Source organism: Macaca mulatta, chromosome 8 (genome assembly GCF_049350105.2).
Source record: "Macaca mulatta isolate MMU2019108-1 chromosome 8, T2T-MMU8v2.0, whole genome shotgun sequence".
NCBI classification, from domain to species: domain Eukaryota; kingdom Metazoa; phylum Chordata; class Mammalia; order Primates; family Cercopithecidae; genus Macaca; species Macaca mulatta.
The window spans coordinates 64,436,080-64,459,753 of NC_133413.1; the positions used below are offsets into that span (position 1 = coordinate 64,436,080).

A 23,674-nucleotide genomic window follows, 5' to 3' on the forward strand; every position below is an offset into this window, starting at 1 on the left:
CAACAAAATTATCAGTAGACAATGGGCACAGCAAATACACTGGCTCTCGGTAGTCAATTAGCAATATGAAGTATTAAAACCGCCTGGCAACCTAGGATTTCGATTCTAGCTAGGCTTTCTCTTGTCCTCAACTTCCTCATCTGTTCAAAGGAAGAAGATGACTTAGATAACTGACAAATCTAATATCCTAAAAAGTTTACTGTTTAAATAATGATAGATTTTTATAGTTGCCTCAAAAATGTACTCCAGTCAGTAGGTGCAGAACCTGAAACACAATTCCATACTAAAATACATGCTCCATAAGAGAGAAACTCCTTCAAGAACAGTCTCTTGGAATACACTGCAGCAGAAAAGGACTTCCTCCACCTGAACATAATCTAACTGCATTTCCCTACAAGCATACTATATAACTCACATATTTCATTCACTTAGATGGTTTCCTCTCACCTATCCCACTGCCCACACCATAAATACAAATTAGTGATATTTTACTCTATATTCACCAAGACACTATGGTTTCATAACCACTAGAAGAACAAGTAACTGTTTCCCACCTGGTAAAAACTCAAATATACTGCAGTCAAAAATGCCTCACATACACACAAACCAACATAAAATACTTACACGAAACGCTGCAAGAATGATTCTCGTTACTTTCTCTTTGACAGACTCCTGAAGGATATCAGACAGAACTGGAATGATATTATAGCGCCGCAGGTGTTCACACATTTGAGGACTGAATGCCAGGAGCCATATTGAAAAAATCATTTGATACTGGAGCTGAAAGCCACACTTGTTACTCAACACTCCCATTATGCTGGAAAAAAAACACACACACACATACACACATTTACAAAACATTTAATATGATAGCAGAAGAAAGAAGAAATAAGCAATTATTCTCTTTTTGCACTAACGGAACAGGTCTCTCTGAATTACGTCGTTTCCTTCCTACCAGCAATAACAAGCAGCTAGATTGTTACTCACAGAGAACCATTTCCAGTACAGCTCCACTTAACCCTCTCTCCAAAAGTCACAGGACCTCAGGAAGCAGGAGCTCTTGCTGTGCGGCAAGAAGGGAACAAAGACAGGCAATATGGCAACAGGAATGGAAAGAGCAAACGGACAGACAATAGAGCCAAAAGTTACATGGAGATTTTGAGTCCAGGCAACCAATAAGACCACTGATAGCTTTAAAATATAGAGGAAACAGAGAAAAGAAGGGATGAGTTTGGTGAAAACCTGTGATAGGTTCAAATTTGACATAGCCAATTACTGAATTTGGGGGTCAGGAAAAACCTCAGTTTGATCAAGAGATCAAAAACTCAGTTTGATCAAACTTCTAGTTTGATCTCTTACTTTACTGATAAGGAAACTAGGAAAATGACATGGAAATGAAGGAGGTTACACCAAGACAGATAATATATACAATAGAAGAAAAGCTAAGGAAACTGCCCTGGGGAATACCTACATTCAAACAATGGAGTTCAGAAATCATCAAATTAAAAAAAAAAAATCATCAAATAAGATCATTAAAAGTAACCTTCATATTGGAGCAGAGCCTATTTAAAAGAAGACCAGAGGGGTAAAGAGCTCGAAGACCACAGAATGTACAACACAAAGAGTGAGTCCTAATGTAAGCTATGGAACTTTTTAATAAAAATCTATTAACATTGGATCATCATTTGGAACAAATATACCATACCAATGCAAGATGTTAATGATAAGGGAGTTTGCGGGGGCGGGGGGAGGGGAGGATGTAATGGGAACTCTCTGCACTTCGGTTTTTCTGTAAAACTAAAGCTGCTCTAATAATATAAATGTTTAAAATGCTATGCCTGATTTTACAATCTAATCCTACTGTAACTTACTGAAAGGCTTTTATCTGTGTTATTTCTCCATTTGTATGATTGTACATAGTTCAGTTCACTAATTGTTTTTAATGTTCTCATGCATGGGTTTTGACTTGTCTTCTCTATTTTTGGTTGTTATGCAAAACTTGCTTTTTAATTAATATTGACATTGGTATATAAGCTGCTGTAAAATCATGTCATTTTATACTGTAAAAACCCTAGTCCCTGGTTTCCTTTGCTCTCTGTTCCAGTTATTAAGCCAAGCCTTCTGCACTTGGCTTTGTGTTGCTGAGACCCTGAAAACCACATTTCTGTTCCACCAGTTGGCTCCCTGTTAGGCTATGCCAAGAATAGGAGCTAGAGGCTGACTTCAAGGAAGGAAGAATGGACTTCCTCCTGTTGGCTTCCTGATCCTGAGAGCATTACCCCAGTAACACTCCTTCAACCCGGCAGCAGCAGTTCTTTCCCATGGCAGCAGCCAAAAACAGTTTGCAGTTTTTCAGCTCTAGCAGAACAAGCCTCATCACATTTCCTGAGACATCAGCACTAGCCAGCTGGCTCCCCTCCCCAGAGTCCTGGGTTCTAAATCCACGAGGCTTTTCCTCGGAGTTCAGAGACACCAACATCAGCTGGGCAAAACCTCCTACTCAAATGTCTAAATTTCAGCTGTACCATCGGCCCCTCCTCCAAGCATGCAAATTTTAATGATTCCAATCTCTTACCACTGCACGCCTACTTTACATCCCCCACCCCGCCTTATGGGTGGTATCTGCACTTGCTACGTTTCTGACACTCAAGAGTCATTTTTGTTTGTTTGTTTCATTTTAAACAAAATTAGTGGCTGGGCATGGTGGCTCAAGCCGCTAATCCGAGCATTTGGGGAGGCCAGGGTGGGTGGATCTCTTGAGCCAGGAGTTTGAGGCTAGCCTGGGCAACATAGCAAAATCCCATCTCTATCAAAAATAATAATAATAATAATATTACCAAAAGATTTCCCAAAAAATACAAAAATAGTTAGCAAATGTATACTTAGTTAATAATTCTTCATATCAAATTATGTTAAAATAAAAAAGAATGCCGATGATAGTTGAATGGGAATAGCACTGAATCTATAAATTACTTTGGGCAGTAGAGGCAATTACTCCCAGCAAAGGCCCACTTATAGCTCCAATATTTAGGAAGTTAACGTTAACCTTCAGACTTTCCTGTGAGGCTAACAATATATAGCACAATATAATGTAAATTTTTTTATCTTATATAGGTATACAAATACTCAAACAGTGTTGTATTATGTATATAATAGGCTTTTTAACAACAAAAAAGTCAGCAAACTATATAGATTAAAATGTACTGAGTTTTTTTAAGACCTCAGTTATCAGCCAGGCGAGGTGGCTCATACCTGCAATCCCAGCACTTTGGGAGGCAGAGGCGGGCTGATTACGAGGTCAGGAGTTCAAGACCAGCCTGGCCAACATGGTGAAACCCCATCTCTACTAAAAACACAAAAATTAGCCAGGCGTGTTGATGCATGCTTGTAATCCTAGCTACTCAGGAGGCTGAGGGAGGAGAGTTACTTGAACCCAGGAGGTGGAGGCTGCAGTAAGCTGAGATTGCACCGCTGCACTCCGGCCTGGGCGACAGAGCGAGACTCTGTCTCAGAAAGAAAAAAAAAAAAAAAAAGACCTCAGTTATCTTCTACTCTTCAAACGAGCTATACTTGAAAATTTTTCTCCTCACATTATTCCCATTTGCAATGTGAGAAACACACACACGCACACACAAATTCAATGCTAAGCAAAAACTCAAAAAGTAGAAAGTACATATTTCTGAAAAAATGAAAAGATTAAATGACTTTTTGAAATTGCTATACTTTCAGCAAGTTATTATACCTTTATTAATGCCCATTTCTCCACCTAAAGGTTTAATCTGATTACTGCTAATCTTATTAGTGGTCATTAGCATATCAAAATATATTGGTTGAACATGAAATAGTCTAGATCATATTTATGCCTGATCTTGTTGCTGTTGAATGGTTAACATTGCTGAATAGTCTCTAAAATACTAAGGTACTAGTCATTAGAACAGCAGCATTTGTTGTACTCAGTATACCATGAGAGTTCAGAGAGACCAAATTTTGGTATTTGAGTTTATTTTATAAGCAATTACAACTATTTGTAGAGATTGCTATTTCATGACTTTGATTCTTTCTTATAGGTCCTCCATAGGGGGAAAAAAAAATCTAATTTTTGGTTGGTAGAATTAAAATTCATTTTATCTTACAATTAGGGCAGAGCACTCATGAATGGAATCAGTACCCTTCTAAAAGGGTGCTGAGAAAGACCCCTGTCCCCTCTGCCATCTGAGTTTACAGTGAAAAGATAGCCATCTATGAATGAGGAAACAGACCCTCACCAGACACCACATCTGCTAATGCCTTCATCTTAGACTTCCTAGCCTCCAGAAATGTGAGAAGTAAGTTTCCACTGTTTATAAGCCACGTAGTATTTTGTTAAAGCAGCCCAAATAGATTAAGACACCTACTTTCTTTCAGGAGTCTGAAATTTTGGTGTGTTTTAGGCAGAGTGTGTCTACATAACTAACCTCTAATAAAATATTGGGAGCTGAGTCTCTGATGGGTTTCCTGGACAGAAACCTCACACAAATGTTGCTGCATTTTCAATGCTAGGGGAAGATACTCTGTGAGACCCCTCTGGGAGGAAGAGAGCATAAGGGAGCCTGCACATGGATTCCTCCACACTCTGCCTGTGTCTTTGTCCCTTATGATACAGTTGTGTGTCCTCACTGCATCTCTGTAATAAATCTTATCTGTGAATATCTGTGAATACAACTATATGCTATGTCGGTGAGTCTAATGAACCTCCTGACAAGTGTGAATTTTTTATTTTCTGCCTATAATAATGACCAACAGAGGAAAGTGTTTCACAATTATTAGATTATTCAGAAGATGAAACAAGAGATAGACTGCACTCTATTCTCTAACAATAACAGTGAAATGGGTCAAATTAAGTTAAATCTTAAACTGTGAGTCTCTAGATATCTATATTATAAATGAATTTTCTCAAACTCAAGAACTGATAAATGAGGAATATATTTATAAGGACAAAAAGGAAATATAGTATTCTCAACTAGTTAGCCATTGAACATAAAAGACTTCCAGACAGTACTTTGCGACAAGAACCTAGACCATTTCGCTCAAGGACATGTGATGATTTTCTGTCATCTTTTATGATACTTGTGTTATAAGAGGCCTTAACCTCTTATAAACTTTTTACAAAAAGGTTTGCTATATTTTAATTTTTATTGAAATTTCTAACAGTTGTTTTTCACTCTCTTTATTCTTAGTTCCGTCAATTTTTCACAAAATGACTAAAAATATATTTTTAAAGGGTCTGTTGGACCCAGATGACAAACTGTGATGGCTATTTTTCCTGGCAAACTGACGACTAAATAAACAAGAATGGACTGAAATTTTACAGATTAATAGAAAAATAATTACTGAATTGATGGATCTTGAATAGTTGTGACAATTGGAATACAATTCCTAAGAACAGCTATTTGCAGAAGTAACCCATTCTAAGGAATTGCATACAAATACTGACTGAAAAGATCTAGAATATTTGGGTCCCTTCACAGGTATATCCTACACTGGAGATACAGGTAAGAGTCCAATGCTTGCTTTAAATCCTCACCCACCAAGCAACTTACTGTCGATAACCTAAATTCCTCTGTAGATTTTCTAACAGAGAAACAATGCCTTGCTAACTGAAAAGAATATTTGGTTTAAGAGCAGTTAGATCTCTCATTATGAACAAATAAGTTGATGTTCTGACAGTAAAACAAGATTTCCATTGTTTTGGAGGTTTTCAGTTGCTTGTCTATATAAGCCTGAACAGACAGCTCCTCAAAGTTTCTATACCTGCAAATTAGGATCCCACAAAGACTGGGTTAAATTATATGGCATTAGAAAGAAAGGTTTATATTCACTCTTAGGTAAGAACTTTTCTTGTTGATTTTTGCCTACATTCATCATAAAATATTTTTTTTAATTTTTTTATATTCTGAGTACCTGGAATCTGTCCTGTTAAGCATTAGGTTCTTAAGAGGCCTTAACCTCTTATAAAAGCACAGATCAAGCAAGGAAAGGGGCTCAGTTTGATAGCTACAGACTTCTAAGAAGGTTAGTATAGTCAACTGTTAAACAGATATGAAAAAAATAAAATATTTCTTTTAGATGATTACATATTTCTTTGAAAATGTCAAGGAAGGACGCTTGTAAATGCTATTTTACATTAAAAGTAAAGGGCACTCACCAATTTACCCCATCTGCTTCCACCCAAGCAAAGCGGTACTCATTGACCCGAAGCATCAGCTGCAAACACCCGGCCACACACTGCACATACTGTGAACTCTGCACAAGAAGAAGTGTTGAGTTTTTTAATTGGAAAGCATTTAAAGTCATGCGATCAGATACACATTTCTAAACGAAAAGTCTGATTACTTACTGGAATTAGCATCTGAGCATCCAAAATTCCCTAATCTCTTTTCAAAAGTTAATCCTCATGTTTGCTTTAATCTCTACCTCTTAGAAATGAACCAGATTTTGTCTCCTGAATTAAATCTACACAAGTCAAGACTACTTAACACACAGTTAGGGAAATCTGGAACAAAATAATTTATATTTGATACAGTTTGATAAATAAGCATATTGCCTTACAGTGTTTCACATATCCCTGAATAAAGATACTATAGAGAGAGAATACTGTTCCACATAATTACAGAACTATCAAAGAATAAAATTAACAAAAAGAAGAGTAAATACTTCAAGATAGGCCTATATGTAAATGACCTCAGACAAGTTACTGAACTTTTTCAATATGAAATTTCTTCATCCTTTTGAGAACAACACTGCCAAGCATCCTGAATACTGTTAGATTTAAGAAAAATAATTCAGGCCAGGCACAGTGGTTCATGCCTGTAATCCTAGCACTTTGGGAGGCTGAGATGGGTGGATTTCCTGAGCTCAGGAGTTCCAGGCCAGCCCAGGCAACATGGTGAAACCCCGTCTCTACTAAAAATACAAAAAATTAGCTGGGCGTGGTGGCGCACACCTGTAATCCCAGCTACTTGGGAAGTTGAGGCATGAGAATTGCTTGAATCCAGGAGGCAGAGGTTACAGTGAGCCAAGATTACACCACTGCACTCCAGCCTGGACGACAGAGTGAGACTCTGTCTCAAAAAAGAGTAAATAAATAAATAATTCATTTCACAACACAGCTAGACAAACACAGGAACTCAATAAATAAAAACTTTATTAAAAAACCCATATGGCATATAAAGTCTAATTAAACACTTGAAAAAGACTATGATTTTTAAAACCATCAGTTCAATAACACTGTCCCTTACAAATTGTGCTTAAACCTGAAACTTAAAATAAACAGGAGTAATACTTCCAGAAAGTTGCAAGTCCCTTCATTTTACCAAAGCTAGTGGGAACATCTGACCTGGGCTTTTCCTTAATTATATACAATAAGCCTTAAGACTTTAAGAAGTAGAGAAAGGAGGCTGGGTGCGGTGGCTCACGACTATGATCCCAGCACTTTGGGAGGCCAAAGCGGGCGGATCACTTGGGCTCTGGAGTTCAAAACCAGCCTGGCCAACCCCCATCTCTACTAAAAATACAAAAATTAGCCAGGCATGGTGGCGCACACCTGCAATCCCACCTACTCAGGAGGCTGAGGCAGGAGATTCGCTTGAACCCAGGAGGCAGAGGTGGCAGTGAGCCAAGATCACGCCACTGCACTCCAGCCTGGGCGACAGAGCAAGACTCCATCTCAAAAAAAAAAACAAGAAGTAGAGAAAGCAAAGGAAATTTCAGACAACAGCCTTCAAAATGAACATGCTAATTTCAAAAAAAAATTTTTAAGGAAAGAATCATGGGTGTTATATAAATTCACAGAACCTAACATACATGATGCTACTAAACTTTGTTCTAATTTAAATAACGTTCATAAAAATCTAACACTTCAAAGAAATTCCAGGCACTTTAATACAGAAACACAACAATATAAGTACATTTGGTGGAACAGTCACATGTATCAAGAAAAGGTTATCTTGGGTTGTACCTAAAAAGCAGTTAATTTAGTTCCACAAAAAAAACACAATAAATCTAGTAATATAATTTGCCTGAAAACTCAAAACATTAGCAAAAAATTAAAGACAGATAAATAGTGCATTTTCAGCTCTAAAACAATATTCCATAATGAAAAAAACATATATTTTTTCCAATTAAGTCATCAGGTAGAAACTTTTTCTAAAGAAGAGGAATCCCATATTTCCTGTTTAGAGAGATAACCCAGCAAGATTTCTAGACAAATGAATAAAAAGGCAACGTTGAGCACCCTCTTCTCTCCCATCTACCATCAGTTTCCTCTCATCACAAAAATTCTTTGTTTCAGGGTAAGTCTTTCTTTTCTGTGGCTACTCACCATGCTATGTTGAAATACATAACAAACCACAAGAATGGATTCTTGGTTGTTATTTATAGCTTCAGTATTCCCATTACAAATGAGCATATAAAAAGTGCTGGTCCTAAACCTGACATACTCTCTCCTATTGCACACTATCAGGCAGTAGCCGTACCATTCCAGAGATTACTTCAGAGTACAGAAAGAATCAGCATGAAAAATGATTAAATTATTGCCTTCAATTATGCAAAGTAGAGTGCATTACGTCCTTGTCTTTCACTTAAATTGAAGTTAAAGGTGAAATAAAAATTTCCCCTTTTATGATACCAACAGCTGATTATTACAATACTCATTTTTTCAGAAGAAGAACCCAAGACATAAAAAGGTGATATAATTTGCTGAAATGAAAATACTGAGTTGGCCAAGCACAGTGGCTCACACCTGTAACCCCAGTACTTTGGGAGGCCGAGGAGGGAGGATCACTTGAGGTCAGAAGTTTGAGAACAGCCTGGCCAACATGGCAAAGCCCTGTCTCTACTAAATATACAAAAAATAGCTGGGCATGGAGGCAGGCACCCGTAGTCCCAGTTACTCAGGAGGGTAAGGCAGGAAAATCGCTTGAACCCAGGAGGCAGAGGCTGCAGTGAGCAGAAACGGCGTCACTGAACTCCAGCCTGGGCAACAGAGTGACACCCTTTCTCAAAAAAAAAAAGAAAATAGTGAGTTAATCTTAGATTGGCACTAGAAGTCAACTCTCTTCACGCTTGAGCTAGTATTCTTTGTACTGTGCCAAGCATTCTGGGCTAAGAACTTGCCACAACATGCACTTTCTATGCGGCAAACCTCAATGGCAGAGAAAAACACTATTTTCACTTCTCAACACATTTAAGAGAATGTCATTTAGACAAATTCTTCAATGTTGCTGAAAATGCAAACTCTTACTATATTACAGTGAAAGTCACAGCACAAAGAAAATAGCAAATACAGTATTCACCTTTCTGGTGAATGTAGTCTCAAAGATCCATACACTAAAGAATTACAAATTCAATAACTGAGGAACTGCAAAATAAGTAGGCAATAAAAGAAACATAAAAACATCAAGGATAGTGTATGTACAAAGTAAAACTAATGTTATAAAAACGTTTACAAATTTTCAATATTCATCTTCATAATGCTAGGATTTCAGTGCAAACTAAGTGAAAAAGAATAAAGAAAGTATTCATCTACATTCTGGAATTGTCAGCACTTGAGAAAACAAGTCTGCTTGGAATAAAAGGCATCTGTTCCACAGATACATGATGAAAAGGCACAGCACATTGGTATCAGTGAAGCACAAAGATGAACTTTTCAAATACACAATTGACTAAAATAAGTCCCAGAAAGCAGTTTTAAGTGAAATGAAAAGATGCTGATCAAAGTTCTAAAAGTAATTAATATGTTTCGTGACTATTAAACTTTTTTTTTCTCTTAAAACTAAAAGGCGATAGTATACATGTGTATGTGTGATTTTTACTTCAATACCGACACTTAAAGAAACACAGGACAATATCAAGTGTCAGTAAAGAAATGAAACAAATGGAATTTTCATACTTTGTTGAAGGGCACACAAACATAAAACTGGCAAGACTCACGAAAACTAAATTTACATACACCCCATTAATCAGCAATTCTATTCTAAAATTAGGTGCTGCAGACATAAAGGTATACATCTGCAAAAGATATGTACAAGAATGTTCACAGCAAAATTATTCACAAGAGTCAAAAAACTAGAAGCAACCCAAATATCCATCAATAAGAGAATGAGTAATATTCATATAATGAAATACTATACTGTAGTGAAAAAGAATTACTGCTAAATGCAACGAACAAATTTGATAGACACAGTATTAAGCAAGAGAGTTCAGACACATAAGAGTTTATACTGTATATGATTCCATTAAATAGAGTTCAAGATTAGACAACACTACTCTATGGTAATAGACGTCATAATAATGATAAACTTTGTGTGAGTCGAGGTGAAGGCAGTAGGAGGCATTATGAGGTATAAATGTATCCCGCTGAACATTTAACATCTTTGCATTTTCCTTTATGTAAGTTATGACATAATTTAAAAAAAGAAATAGAGAAAAAAAAGTAAAAGAGGACTAGAGAGGGAGAAGGACAGAGTGAACACTGCAACAGGAACCAGAAGTTTTATCACATAATGTTGGGCAAATCACTTAACTTATTGAAAATTGTTTTCTTGTTAGCAAAGAAAAAGAAAAATAATATCTCTACCACTGGGGGAAAAAAAACTGCTATGACACTGAAATCAATTGCTATAAAACACTAAACAATTGTAAAGTATACTATTATCATCAATATTCAGGAACTAAAATACAGATATACCCCAAGAATTCTCTTGAAGTTGGTTGATTAAAAGAGATCCTCTAGTCAGCAGTCATAAAATATCTAAATTAAGATACAGTTTTACCAAAAAAAAAAAAAAATTGTTTTACTAATGTTTTACAAATTTATAAATCTTCAAAGTATTGCTTTCAATCTAATGTGCTTAATCTAGTAATTCAATTACATGACTAGTAGGAATCTTTATTACAGAAAAAAAATTGTTGGCATAACTAAAAAAACGTGATCTTCTTTATAAATTATTGCTTTGTATGCAACTTCCAAGAACATAACTAATAAATACATAGTATTAGGTTAGCTTATTGTTGTTATCAGTGCTATACTTTGAAAATGACATGTAAAAGAAAGTCTTATACTTACTTTACCAGTTAATTTTCTTTTGCATTGCAGAATATATCTGCAGGCAATCCTTCCAAAAATCAACACAAAGCCCATTTTATAATAAAGTGTTGAACAGCTCGTGTAATTTATTGAAGACGATGCTGAAAGTGATAATCATAATGGTCGTATGGATACCTGATGTACTATTTCTACCAAATGTATACGGTTTTCACACAATTGTAAAGTTGAAAAATCGTAAGTTGGACCATCGTAGGTCAGGGACTGTCTGTAATTGCCTGTGAGTTACTCCAGGTCCCCACAAACTTCACAACTCACCAGCTAGAGCAGACTACAATTTAAGGACAGGCCTGCAGTATGTGAAGTCTGTAACTGATGTGGCCCACTAATTTCTGCTACTTAATCAGCACTTTTGATGGTCTTATAAACAAAGCAGTAAAGAACTAAAGCAAAGAAGTCTTCCACCTCTTCTGAAGGGGTGACAAGTATTATATCAGCACAGCATTAAATTAAAAACAAAGCCAAAGCAGTGAAACTAGCCTCCCATTAACAAGAATATTAGAACTGCCACAGAAAACAATTTAAGGAATCTGGTCAAAAGCCAAAAAAAACCTAAGTCCTGGGCCAGGCATGGTGGCTCACACCTATAATCCCAGCACTTTGGGAGGCTGAGGTGTGCAGATTACCTGAGGTCAGGAGTTCAAGACCAGCCTGGCCAACATGGCGAAACCCCCATCTCTACAAAAAAAAAAAAAAAAACCTAAGTCCCTTTTCCTCTCAATCTAAAATACTGTTACTGCATGCTAAAACACGGATGAATCTTGAAAACATTATGCGAAGTGAAGGAAACCAGTCACAGAAGACCATGTATGATTTCATTTACATGGAATGTCCAAAAGAGGCAAATCCCAAGACAGAAAGTAGGTTAGTGGTCGCCAGGGCTTGGAGGCAAGAACAGGAATGGGGAAGACTGTTAATGTGTACAGGGTTGGTTGGTTTGTTTTTCTGAGATGTTAAAATGTTATGAAGTTAGACGGTGGTAATGGCTGCACAATTCTGTAAATACATTAAAAACCACTGAATGGCAAAATGATGCATTTTATAGCATTTGAAATATATTTCAATAAAGCTCTTTTTAAAACTAAATAAAATTGAAAATTTACTTCCTCACTCACACCGGCCACACTTCCAAGGGATCCAGAACCACATATGGCTAGGGGCTGCCCTAAGGGACAGTACAGCTATCGTGAGCATTTCTACCATCACAGAAGATTCTACTGGACATGACTGCTCCACTAAATCAAGAGGCAAGATGAAACAAGCAAGAAGGACCTGGCAACTTAAGTCACTACCAGTGACACCACATTCATCTAGCAACTACTCATGCCAGACTGATTCTGCAACACAAATCACAGAGAACAGGACACAGACACATGGAGGGCTCCCTTATCAATCGTTCTCCTGCCTATGCATACTGTATGAAGCTAGGCAGAGGAAAAAGGAAAACCAAGAAAGAAAGAAATCTCCAGGTTCTTTCTAAATCTTCCAAAGCTTGTGAAGCAGTTAAAGGAGACCACCCCTCATATTGTCTTATGCCCAATTTCTGCCTCCAAAGAAAGAAGTGAAAACTAAAAGGCAGAAATGAAATCCACAGGCAGACAGCCCGGCGCCGCACCCTGGGCCTGGCAGTTAAAGATCGACCCCTGACCTATTGGTTCTGTTATCTGTAGATTACAGATATTGTATAGAAACGCACTGTGAAAATCCCTATCTTGTTTTGTTCCAATCTAATTACCGGTACGCGCAGCCCCCCGTCACATACCGCCTGCTTGCTCAATCAGTCACGACCCTCTCACATGCACCCCCTTAGAGTTGTGAGCCCTTAAAAGGGACAGGAATTACTCACTTGAGAGCTCGGCTCTTGAGACAGAAGTCTCACCGATGCCCCCAGCCGAATAAACCCCTTCCTTCTTTAACTCGGTGTCTGAGGAGTTTTGTCTGTGGCTCATCCTGCTACATTTCTTGGTTCCCTGACCCGGAAGTGAGGTGACTGGCGGATGGTCGAGGCAGCTCCTTAGGCGGCTTGAGCCTGCCCTGTGGAACATCCCTGCGGGGGACTGCGACTAGCCCGAGTGATGCGGATCCTGAGAGCTCTACTGGGTAGGCATTTGCTCCGGTGGGATGCCTCACCACAGCAGTGTGTGGTAGGCCCCCGTGGAGGATCAACGCAGTGGCTGAACACCGGGAAGGAACGGGCACTTGGAATCTGGACATCTAAAACTTGGTAAGACTAGTCTTTGAAACTTGCCCACTCCGTCTGAGTGGAAGCGTGGCCTGATCACCCATGGTGTGCCTTTATCGGCACTTTGCTTTTGGTTTTGATTTGGTTTGATTTGCTTGACAGGACCGGTGATGGGAACTTGCCCACTCCATTTGAGTGGAAGCGCGGCCTGATCACCACGGTGTGCCTGTACCGGCACTTTGGTTTTTATTTTTGACTTGACTTGGATTGCTTGATACTTTGGTTTTGGTTTTGACCTGGTTTGGATTTCTGGATACTCTGATTTTGGTTTTGATTTTGGTTTTGTGTAAACTACAAAAGTGTGTGTGTGCCCTTTTTACCCATTCTTTGTTTTGTGGTGTGTGTGTGGTGTGAGCGTGGTGTTTTGTCTAGAGGAAACATGGGTAAGGCACAAAGTAAGCCCACCCCACTAGGAACTATGTTGAAAATTTTCAAAAAAAGGATTTAAGGGAGACTATGGAGTACTATGACACCAGGAAAACTTAAAACTTTGTGTAAGATAGACTGGCCAGCATTAGAGGTAGGCTGGCCATTAGAAAGAAACCTGAACAGATCCCTTGTTTCAAAGGTATAGCACAAGGTGACATGCAAGCCAGGGAACCCAGACCAGTTCCTGTACACAGACACTTGGTTACAGCTGGTTTTAGACCCCCCGCCCCCAACACACAGTGGTTGAGAGAAGAGATGCATAAGCGGCTGGCAGAGGCAAGGAAAGACCAGCAGAGAGAGAGAAAGGAAAGAGACAGAGAGGAAAAGAGGCAAAGAGAGAGAGAGGAAGAGACAGACAAAGAGGGAGTCAAGGAGAGAGAGAGAGAAGAAGAGAAGAGGCAAAAGGAAAGTCCAAGAGAGACAAAGTCAAAGAAAGAGATACACAAGTAGTTAAAAAAAAAAAAGTGTACACTATTCCTTTAAAAGCCATCATACCAATTCTAATTTGGACAAAACAAGGTCTTATTAATAGCAAAGGATAATTAAAATCCCAAACTTACAAGGTTTTCAACAAAGTAAAGTTTGCTAAGTTAACAGTGTAACATGTATTATAGTAACTTCTATTTTTGGGGCCTTAGACAGTCGTAAAAAAAGGTTCGCTTTGGAAAAGAATGGTTATCACCTTTGAAAAAAAAAGGGAAAAAGGGGGGGAGGGGCGGAATTTATATAAAAAGAGTGTTATATGGTAAATTCTTGTCCTGAAATAAATTAACTGGTTGTTTAAAAAGAGAAGTATTTGTAGTAAGTCAGAAAGTTAAGGCATGTCGAAAAATTGCCTGTAAAAGTCGTAAAAGAAAAAAAAAAGGTTATAAAAAAATGTGTGTTTAAAAAAAAGGATTTATGCAAAAAAATGTTGTATAATTTAAAAGTAACTAGGCCTCCTGAATGTAAAACTATTGAAAAAAAAAAACCGAAAAATTTATGTGCAAGGTGTATAAGAAAAGCAAAATACACCTTTGGTAAAAGAATTTTAAGGAGGCAAAAGAACATACATTTTTACCTACATTAAAAAGTTTTAAAAAATTATTATTTTGAAGGTTTAAGCAAGTTTTAAAATGTTAATTGTAAAGAACATTCTGTGTGTAAACATATTAGCTAACGTTAAAGAAGTATCATCCAGTTTTTCTGTGAACTGGACATTAAAGTAAAAGCATAACAGGTTTTTCTTAAAGCACCAACCCGCTCTTTAGCAAAAATTATAAGAGGCTGAAAAGAGTCTATAAAATCTTACCTTAGGGTCAAATATTAAAAATTAAATAAATATGTCTACAAGGTTTTATTAAAATTAGGTTTCACATTAATAACACACTAATATAAAGATAACATTTAGCTTATCTGGTATAAAAATCATACGAGAAGCAGTTAAATGTAAAAATGGCATTTGGCTTTCTTTGGTTTAAAAACTAATAAAAATAGGTGCTAAAGGAAATTTCTCAGTAAAAAAGGCACTAAGGACTATAAAGTCCACTGCCAAGATCCCCACATTTAAAACAAAAGGTCAGTTTCTTAAAAATTACATACTTGGTTTATTTTCCACTTTCTTTTCTCGCAAAAAAAAAAAAAACTAAAAGTCTTTTAGCACATGTACCACCCTTAGAATTTCCAGTAAACCAGCACCGGCCTGAAGATCACGTGCTCATCGAAAGGTGGAAAGAAGAAAACCTCGAGCCAGCCTGGGAAGGACCCTACCTTGTGCTGCTAACCACCAAGACTGCTGTACATCCTGCAGCAAAAAAAGGATGGACTCAACACATCCGAGTCAAGAAAGCGCCACCCCCTCCAGAGTCATGGGCCATAGTCCCAGGGTAAAACCCTACCAAACTAAAGCTAAGAAAAATTTAACTCTTTTCATCTATTCTATTACTCTTTCTTCTTTCCTCGCTCTATTGCTGACCATCTAGTTACTAATATAACCAAGTCAATTTCGCCTCAAACTATTGCATTTAATGCTTGCTTTGTTATACCCTGTGAAGACTTGCCAAGTCAAAGATAGCTTTCTACTTCAGAAAAGTACTTCTGTCCCTCCTGACTCTCCTCAGACTAGACATTAGTAAACTAGGACCATTTAATCCGGGGAGATTTCGATAAAGACCCCAGTGCCAACCAAGAGTGTTGCTCCCCCCGATATAGAGCTTTCATGCCATAGTTGGTCCAACATTCTGTGGACCACTAAAGAGCAAGGATGGACTGCCCCAACCAGTTTTTGTAATTTCCCTAAAACCATACATTCATTTTACTAGAGGATCATAGAAGTTAAAGACTTAAAACAAACTTTAGCAATTAAGACAGGATACCAAGATACAAATGCCTGGTTAAAATGGATCAAATATTCCATCTGCACGTTAAACAAAAGCAATTGTTATGCTTGTGCACATGGCAGGCCAGAGGCCCAGACTGTCCCCTTTCCACTAAGGTGGTCTTCCAGTCGACCAGGCGTAGGCTGCATGGTAGCTCTTTTCCAGGATTCTACAGCCTGGACTAATAAGTCATGCCAAGCTCTCTCTGCTATATCCCAAAGTTCAGCACCCTATGGTTCAGCCCCCGAGGGCCATCCAGCTTCCGTCTCCCAACACTAAGTTCACTTCGTGTCTCTCATGACAGAGAGGAAACTTAGCATTCCTTAGAGACCTGAAAGGATGCAGTAAGCTTAAGAATTTTCAAGCACTTATCAATCAGTCAGCACTTGTTCATCCCCGAACGGATGTATGGTGGTATTGTGGTGGATCTTTACTGGGCACGCTGCTGAATAACTGGAGTGGCACTTGTGCTTTGGTCCAATTGGCTATCCCTTTCACCCTGGCATTTCATCAACCAGAAGGAAAAAAATAAGACATCGTCAAGCGAGAGAAGCCCCTTATGGGTCCTTCGACTCTCCTGTTTATTTAGATGCAATTGGAGTCCCATGAGGAATACCAGATTAATTTAAAGCTTGAAATCAAACAGCTGCAGGATTTGAGTCAATATTTTAGTAGGTGACAGTTAATAAAAATGTAGATTAGATAAACGACATCTATTACAACCTACAGCAAGGAGCTTTTCATGAGTTAAAAGAAAAACTCATGTTGGCCCCAGCCCTGAGGCTACCTGATCTGACAAAACTCTTTACACTCTATGCGTCAGAAAGAGAAAAAATGGCAGTTGGAGTTTTAACCCAGACTGTGGGGCCCTGGCCAAGGCCAGTGGCCTATCTCTCAAAACAACTAGCTAGACAAGGTTTCCAAAGGCTGGCCCCCAGGTCTAAGGGCCCTAGCAGCAATGGCCCTGTTAGCACAAGCAGCAGATAAACTAACCCTTAGGCAAAACCTGAATATAAAGGCCTCCCATGCTGTGGTAACTTTAATAAATACCAAAGGACATCATTGGTTAACAAATGCTAGATTAACCAAGTACCAAACCTTGCTATGTGAAAATCCCCACATAACCATTGAAGTGTGCAACACCCTAAACCCCACTACCCTGCTCCCAGTATCAGAGAGCCCAGTTGAACATAACTGTGTAGAGGTGTTGGACTCAGTTTATTCTAGCAGGCCCAACCTCCGAGATCATCCTTGAACATGAGTAGACTGTAAGTGGTACATGGACGGGAGCAGCTTCGCCAACCCCTGCAAAGTGACTCTAAAGACGGCGACAAGCCCTGCTCCAGTCACACCCGGAAGCTGACTGGTCCACGCACGGCCAAAGCACAAGGAAACTCATCGCGGGACTCATTTTCCTTAAAATTTGGACTTGTACAGTAAGGACTTCACCTGACCTTCCTCAGATTGAGGGCTATTTCCAGTGTATACATCAAGTCACTGAGGTAGGACAAAAGGTTGCTATGGTCCTACTATTTTACAGTTATTATAAGTGTACTAGAACTCTAAAAATAACTTGTTTGCATAATGTTATTCTATACAAGGTATGTAGCCCAGGAAATAACCAATCTGATGTGTGTTATGACCCACCTGAGCCTCCCATGACCACAGTTTTTGAAATAAGATTAAGAACTGAAGACTGGTAGGGGCTCATAAATGATACGAGTAAAGTGTTAGCCAAAACAGAAGAAAAAAGGGTGCCCAAACAAGTCACCTTAAAATTTGATGCCTGTGCTGTCATTAACAGCAGTAAGTGAGGAATAAGGTGTGGTTCTCTTAATTAGAAAAGAGGCTATATGGCAGAAAATAAGTACATCTGTCATAAATTAGGACTGTGTGGAAATAAATGTAAATACTGGTCTTGTGTCATTTAGGCCACTTGGATTAAAAAAAACAAAAAAAAAGATGAAAAGGATCCAGTCCACCTTCAAAAAAGGAAAAAATGGCCCTTCCTTTCCTAAAGGACAATGTAACCCCTTAGAGCTAGTAATAACCAATCCCCTTGATCCTCACTGGAAAAAAGGGGAGCGTGTGACCTTAGGAATCGATGGGGCCGGACTGGATCCTCAAGTAAATATCTTGGTTCGAGGAGAAGTTCACAAACGCTCTCCTGAGCCAGTGTTTCAAACTTTCTATGATGAACTAAATGTGCCAGTACCAGAAATTTCAGGAAAAACAAAAATTTGTTTTTGCAATTAGCCGAGCATGTAGCCCAGTCTCTCAATGTCACTTCATGTTATCTATGTGGAGGAACTGTAATAAGAGATCAATGGACATAGGAAGCCTGAGAATTAGTACCTACAGACCCAGTTCCTGATGAATTCCCAGCTTAAAAGAATCACCCTGATAATTTCTGGGTCCTAAAAGCCTCAATTATTGGACAATATTGCATAGTTAGAAAAGGAAAAGAATTCACTCACCCCGTAGGATGACTTAGTTGTCTGAGACAGAAACTGTATAACAGTACCACAGAAACAGTTACTTGGTGGAGTTCAAATCACACAGAAATTCATTTAGTAAATTCCCAAAGTTGCAAACTGTGTGAACCCATCCGGAGTCCCACTGGGACTGGACAGTCCCCACTGGATTATACTGGATATGTGGGCATAGAGCTTATGCCAAATTACCTGACCAGTGGGCAGGTAGTTGTGTTATTGGCACTATTAAACCATCTTTCTTCCTACTGCCCATAAAAACAGGTGAACTCCTGGGCTTCCCTGTCTATGCATCCCGCAAAAAGAGAACATAGCTATAAGAAATTGAAAAAATGATAAATGGCCCCCTGAGAGAATCATACAATATTATAGGCCTGCTACTTGGGCACAAGATGGCTCGTGGGGATATCGGACCCCCATTTACATGATCAACCGAATCATACAGTTACAAGCTGTCTTAGAAATAATCACTAATAAAACCAACAGAGTCTTGACTATTCTGGCCCGGCAAGAAACTCAGATGAGAAATGCTATCAAAATAGATTAGCTCTCGACTACTTGCTAGCAGCTGAAGGAGAGGTCTGTAGGAAATTTAACCTTACTAATTGCTGCCTACTCATAGACAATCAAGGGCAAGCAGTTGAAGACATGGTTAGAGATATGACAAAACTGGCACACATGCCCGTGCAAGTGTGGCATAGATTTGATCCTAGGGTCATGTTTAGAAAATGGCTCCCAGAGCTAGGAGGATTTAAAAATCTTATAATAAGAGTTGTAATAGTAATAGGAACCTACTTACTGCTCTCTTGTTTGCTACCTGCACTTCTTCGAATGATAAAAAGCTTCATTGCTACCTTAGTTCACCATAATGCACAAGTGTGCTGTATGAATCACTATTGATCTGTTTTGCAAGAAGACATGGGTAGTGAAAATGAAAGTGAGAACTTCCACTAATAAAATGAGTGAGAGTCTCAAAAGAGGGGAATAAGGGAGGAGACCACACCTCATATTGTCTTATGCCCAATTTCTGCCTCCAAAGAAAGAAGAAGTAAAAACTAAAAGGCAGAAATGAAATTCACAGGCAGACAGCCAGGCGCCACACCCTGGGCCTGGCAGTTAAAGATCGACTCCTGACCTATTGGTTCTGTTATCTGTAGATTACATTGTATAGAAACGCACTGTGAAAATCCCTATCTTGTTTTATTCCGATCTAATTACCGGTGCATGCAGCCCCTAGTCACCTACCCACTGCTTGCTCAATCAGTCACAACCCTCTCACATGCACCCCCTTAGAGTTGTGAGCCCTTAAAAGGGACAGGAATTGCTCACTTGAGGAGCTCGGCTCTTGAGACAGAAGTCTTGCCAATGCCCCCGGCCAAATAAACCCCTTCCTTCTTTAACTCGGTGTCTGAGGAGTTTTGTCTGTGGCTCATCCTGCTACAGACTCACAGTATTCTTTCATCAGGGCATCAGTACAACAATCCACTTCCACGCTATCCTGCCTTCCTCAGAAGAAAAGACTTACAATTCACGTTTAAGAATCAGTCTAAAGTAAGTACATATAATCTGATGTCTATTTTCACAATTAGGAGAAGAAAAATAATAGACTTTAAGGAAATTCCACTTATCTAATGTCATTTAAATAAAAATGTTTCACTGGGCACACTGGCTCACGCCTATAATCCCAACACTTTGGAAGGCCAAGGCGGGTAGATTGCCTGAGCTTAGGAGTTCAAGGCCAGCCTAGACAAGATAGTGAGACCTTGTGTCTACCAAATACAAAAAAAAATTGGTGAGGCATGGTGGCTCGTGCTTGTAGTCCCAGCTACTGGCGGGACAGGGGTCAAGGGTTGGCGGTGGTGGTTGGGCTGAGGTGGGAGGATCGCTTAAGCCTGGGAGGCAGAAGTTGCAGTGAGCTGAGATCGCGCCACTGCACTCCAACCTGGTGACATAGTGAGACTCCATCTCAAAAAAAAAAAATGTTTTTAATGATCCACTCAACTTAAAATGATGCTTCTGAGGTCATTTTGAAAAGACTGTTGAATCATGTTTATTTCACATTTTGCAGTGTAAAACTTGTTTTATACTGACATCAAGTGGCAATAATTTGTAATGCAGTTTACCAAACTGCTTTTCTCCACTCTGAAAAGATATGATTTAAATATATGATACTGATACCTTAAAAAGTCTGAGTAAACAATGTGACTTAAGGAATGCCTAAAGATGCAATTCCAACTCAGTTGCCTCACAAGTAATTCCCTAAGCAATCCATTTCTTCAGAGTCTCTGTGTGACCTCGGGCATGTTGGTATGTTTTTCTGTTTGGTCTCACTACTCATCCATAAAATGTGGCTAATGATACGACATATTGAACAGGGAGTGTAAATATTCAAGGCGATGTAAATGTAAAATGAGTAAGTGCCAGGCATAGAGTAAGTGCTCAATGAACATTAGCTGCTAGATTAAGATTTCCCTATGGAAATACAAGAATCAAAGGAAGGGCTGACGCCCTACTCTCAACACATGGAGGTCTGCTTTTCAAGTAGACAGCCATCTAAAAAAGTAAGAACTTCAGGAGGAGTCCAAAAATATGTTCAGGGTTAAGAGTCATTAAAGGGAAGAAGGTAGGAAACCAAAGGCCATCTTTTCCTAACTCACAATCACTCCTGATGTGAATTCCATTTAGGATATATATGAATCTACCAGGTAAACCACTTAGACCAACACACTGCCAACTCAATTAATTTTTTTTTCTAACACATTGCACAGAAAGCAGCAAAATAAGGATGTCATGTCAGCAGAGTTTGCATTTCCTTATTTAAGCTTTTAATAACTTAAAATGCTTTGACAATCGCTTAAATAAGTTTATATGTCTAAAATATGCTAAATAATTTTTCAAGCTGGTAGAAATTCAAGTCACATGAAATAAAGATTCCCAATTTAAGCAAAATAAAGATTCTCAATGTAAACATCTGCTTCTGACTGAGAAACAAGTCTTACCCATCATTTCCTCAGCCCACCATGGACCCAAGATGGCGCATCTAGTTCCATACCTTTTTCTGATTCCACTTCAGAAGGCTAATAGCCATTTTCTGACCTAACATATGAGTCATCAAACACTTCAACCCATGCTCCAAGAGAAGCCCAGCTTCAAAATGGATTTTGCTGCCATCTATGGTCTTAGAACATACATACCCGTGACATTCATTCAGATTATGGAAGTACCAGTAACCAATAGGGATATTAAATGGCTCCTACAGAGCTTCACTTGGGTCTATTACAGGCAGATTACAGAAACTACCCTCTAAAGATGCTTCCTAGTTTCCTAGAGATACTTTCAGCAAAGGAAGCTAGACACACTTCTGTTTCTGTCTCCATTTTCCCTGTCTTTCTATTAACTGGCTCTCATCATGAACATTGTTAACTTGTCCAAACTTACTTCCAATTCCTGAGCTATTCCTACAGCACAGCAAAGTTAAGCCATTCCCAAATGGAAAACATAACTTTAGCCAAGAAAGGAACTTGGGGAGCCATAATTAGTTTTAACCTTTAACCTTTTGGCTCTACAAAAATGTGGAAAGAAGGCCTGGTGTGGTGGCTCCTGCCTGTAATCCTGTAATCCCAGCACTTTGGGAGGCCAAGGCGGGCGGATCATGAGGTCAAGAGATCGATACCATTCTGGCCAACATGGTGAAATCTCGTCTCTACTAAAAATACAAAAATTTGCTGGGTATGGTGGCGGGCGCCTGTAGTCCCAGCTACTCAGGAAGCTGAGGTAGGAGAATTACTTGAACGTGGGAGGCGGAGGTTGCAGTGAGCTGAGATCACACCACTGCATTCCAGCCTGGTGACAGGCATTTAAAAAAAAAAAAAAAGTGGAAAGAGATTAGTCAAAAAAGAAAGTAGAGCAAGGGGCTGGCTACCATGTAGCTCCACATAAAGCCTTGAGCTTCACAGTATAGCAGTCAGTTTTAGTGCCATCAAGGAACTGAATTTCTTGGCCAGGTGCGGTGGCTCACACCTGTAATCCCAGCACCTTGGGAGACCAAGGCAGGCAGATTACTTGAGGCCAGGAGTTCAAGACCAGCCTGGCCATCTCTACTAAAAATACAAAAATTAGCCAGACGTGGTGGTGCATGCCTGTAATCCCAGCTACTCGGGAGGCTGAGGCAGGAGAATCACTTGAACCCAGCAGGCAGAGGTTGCAATGAGCTGAGATTGTGCCACTGCACTCCAGCCTGGAGGACAGAGCTAGACTCTGTCTCAATAAATAAATAAATAAATAAATAAATAAATAAACGAACGTAACCGAATTTCTTTCAAATGTTTGATGCTTTTGTTCACCTGTTGATTAGACAGATATTAGACAGTTTAATCAGATAATTGAAGTTTAAAGGAAAATTTTATGATTATTTGCTCCAGTTGTGCTTCTGAATTCATATTTTTGCTTTGATTCTCAGGTCTGAAACAAAAGTCACCTGGAAAAAAGAGCAACAGGGAAGAACAAGTCTTATGACTACCACAGAAAAGATGATCCTCATAGACTATCAATATTTATATATAGTTTATATTACAATTAACCTAATTGGAGGTGACCATGGATTTATAGTTGGGGAACTAGTAAACACCTTCAAAATTTTAAGTGTATATTGACTCAAAATAATTTATTTTGGGGATGTTTAGGAGGCCAGTGAAGGAATATACTTACATCACTTGAAGAGACTGTTCCTGTTTCAACAGCAACACCGCTACCACGCAGTTTCTATTACGAAATAAATAACTCATTATTTAGTTTTGTTTTGTTTTGATTTTATCCTAATGTATCAGCTTACAAAAGGGAGCTAAGCAAATTTTTCCCCTAATTCTATGTAATAATTTTTCCCCTATAATTTTATTCCTAATCCTAGTCAATAAAAAGCAAGGGGATGACATAAAATGTTCTAAATATCGTTACGCTCTTCCAGATAATATATTTATCAGTAAGTAGCTAAAAATGGAACAATAATAAACTG

At 38.8% G+C, this 23,674-nt stretch overlaps 1 protein-coding gene across 2 annotated transcripts in view; it reads right to left on the reverse strand.

The window, feature by feature from the left end:
- Positions 1-23,674, reverse strand: part of ATP6V1H (ATPase H+ transporting V1 subunit H) — a 120,593-nt gene that overhangs the window by 64,274 nt on the left and 32,645 nt on the right. Inside the window, exons 7-9 of one of the 2 annotated variants that reach the window (XM_015145372.3) lie at positions 23,371-23,424; positions 6,185-6,282; positions 625-817 (exon numbers count right to left, since the gene is read on the reverse strand). In XM_015145372.3, the coding sequence (XP_015000858.1) occupies positions 625-817; positions 6,185-6,282; positions 23,371-23,424 (345 nt within the window). The remainder of the gene's footprint in view (positions 1-624; positions 818-6,184; positions 6,283-23,370; positions 23,425-23,674) is intronic. The other variant, XM_015145373.3, reaches the window with a different exon arrangement.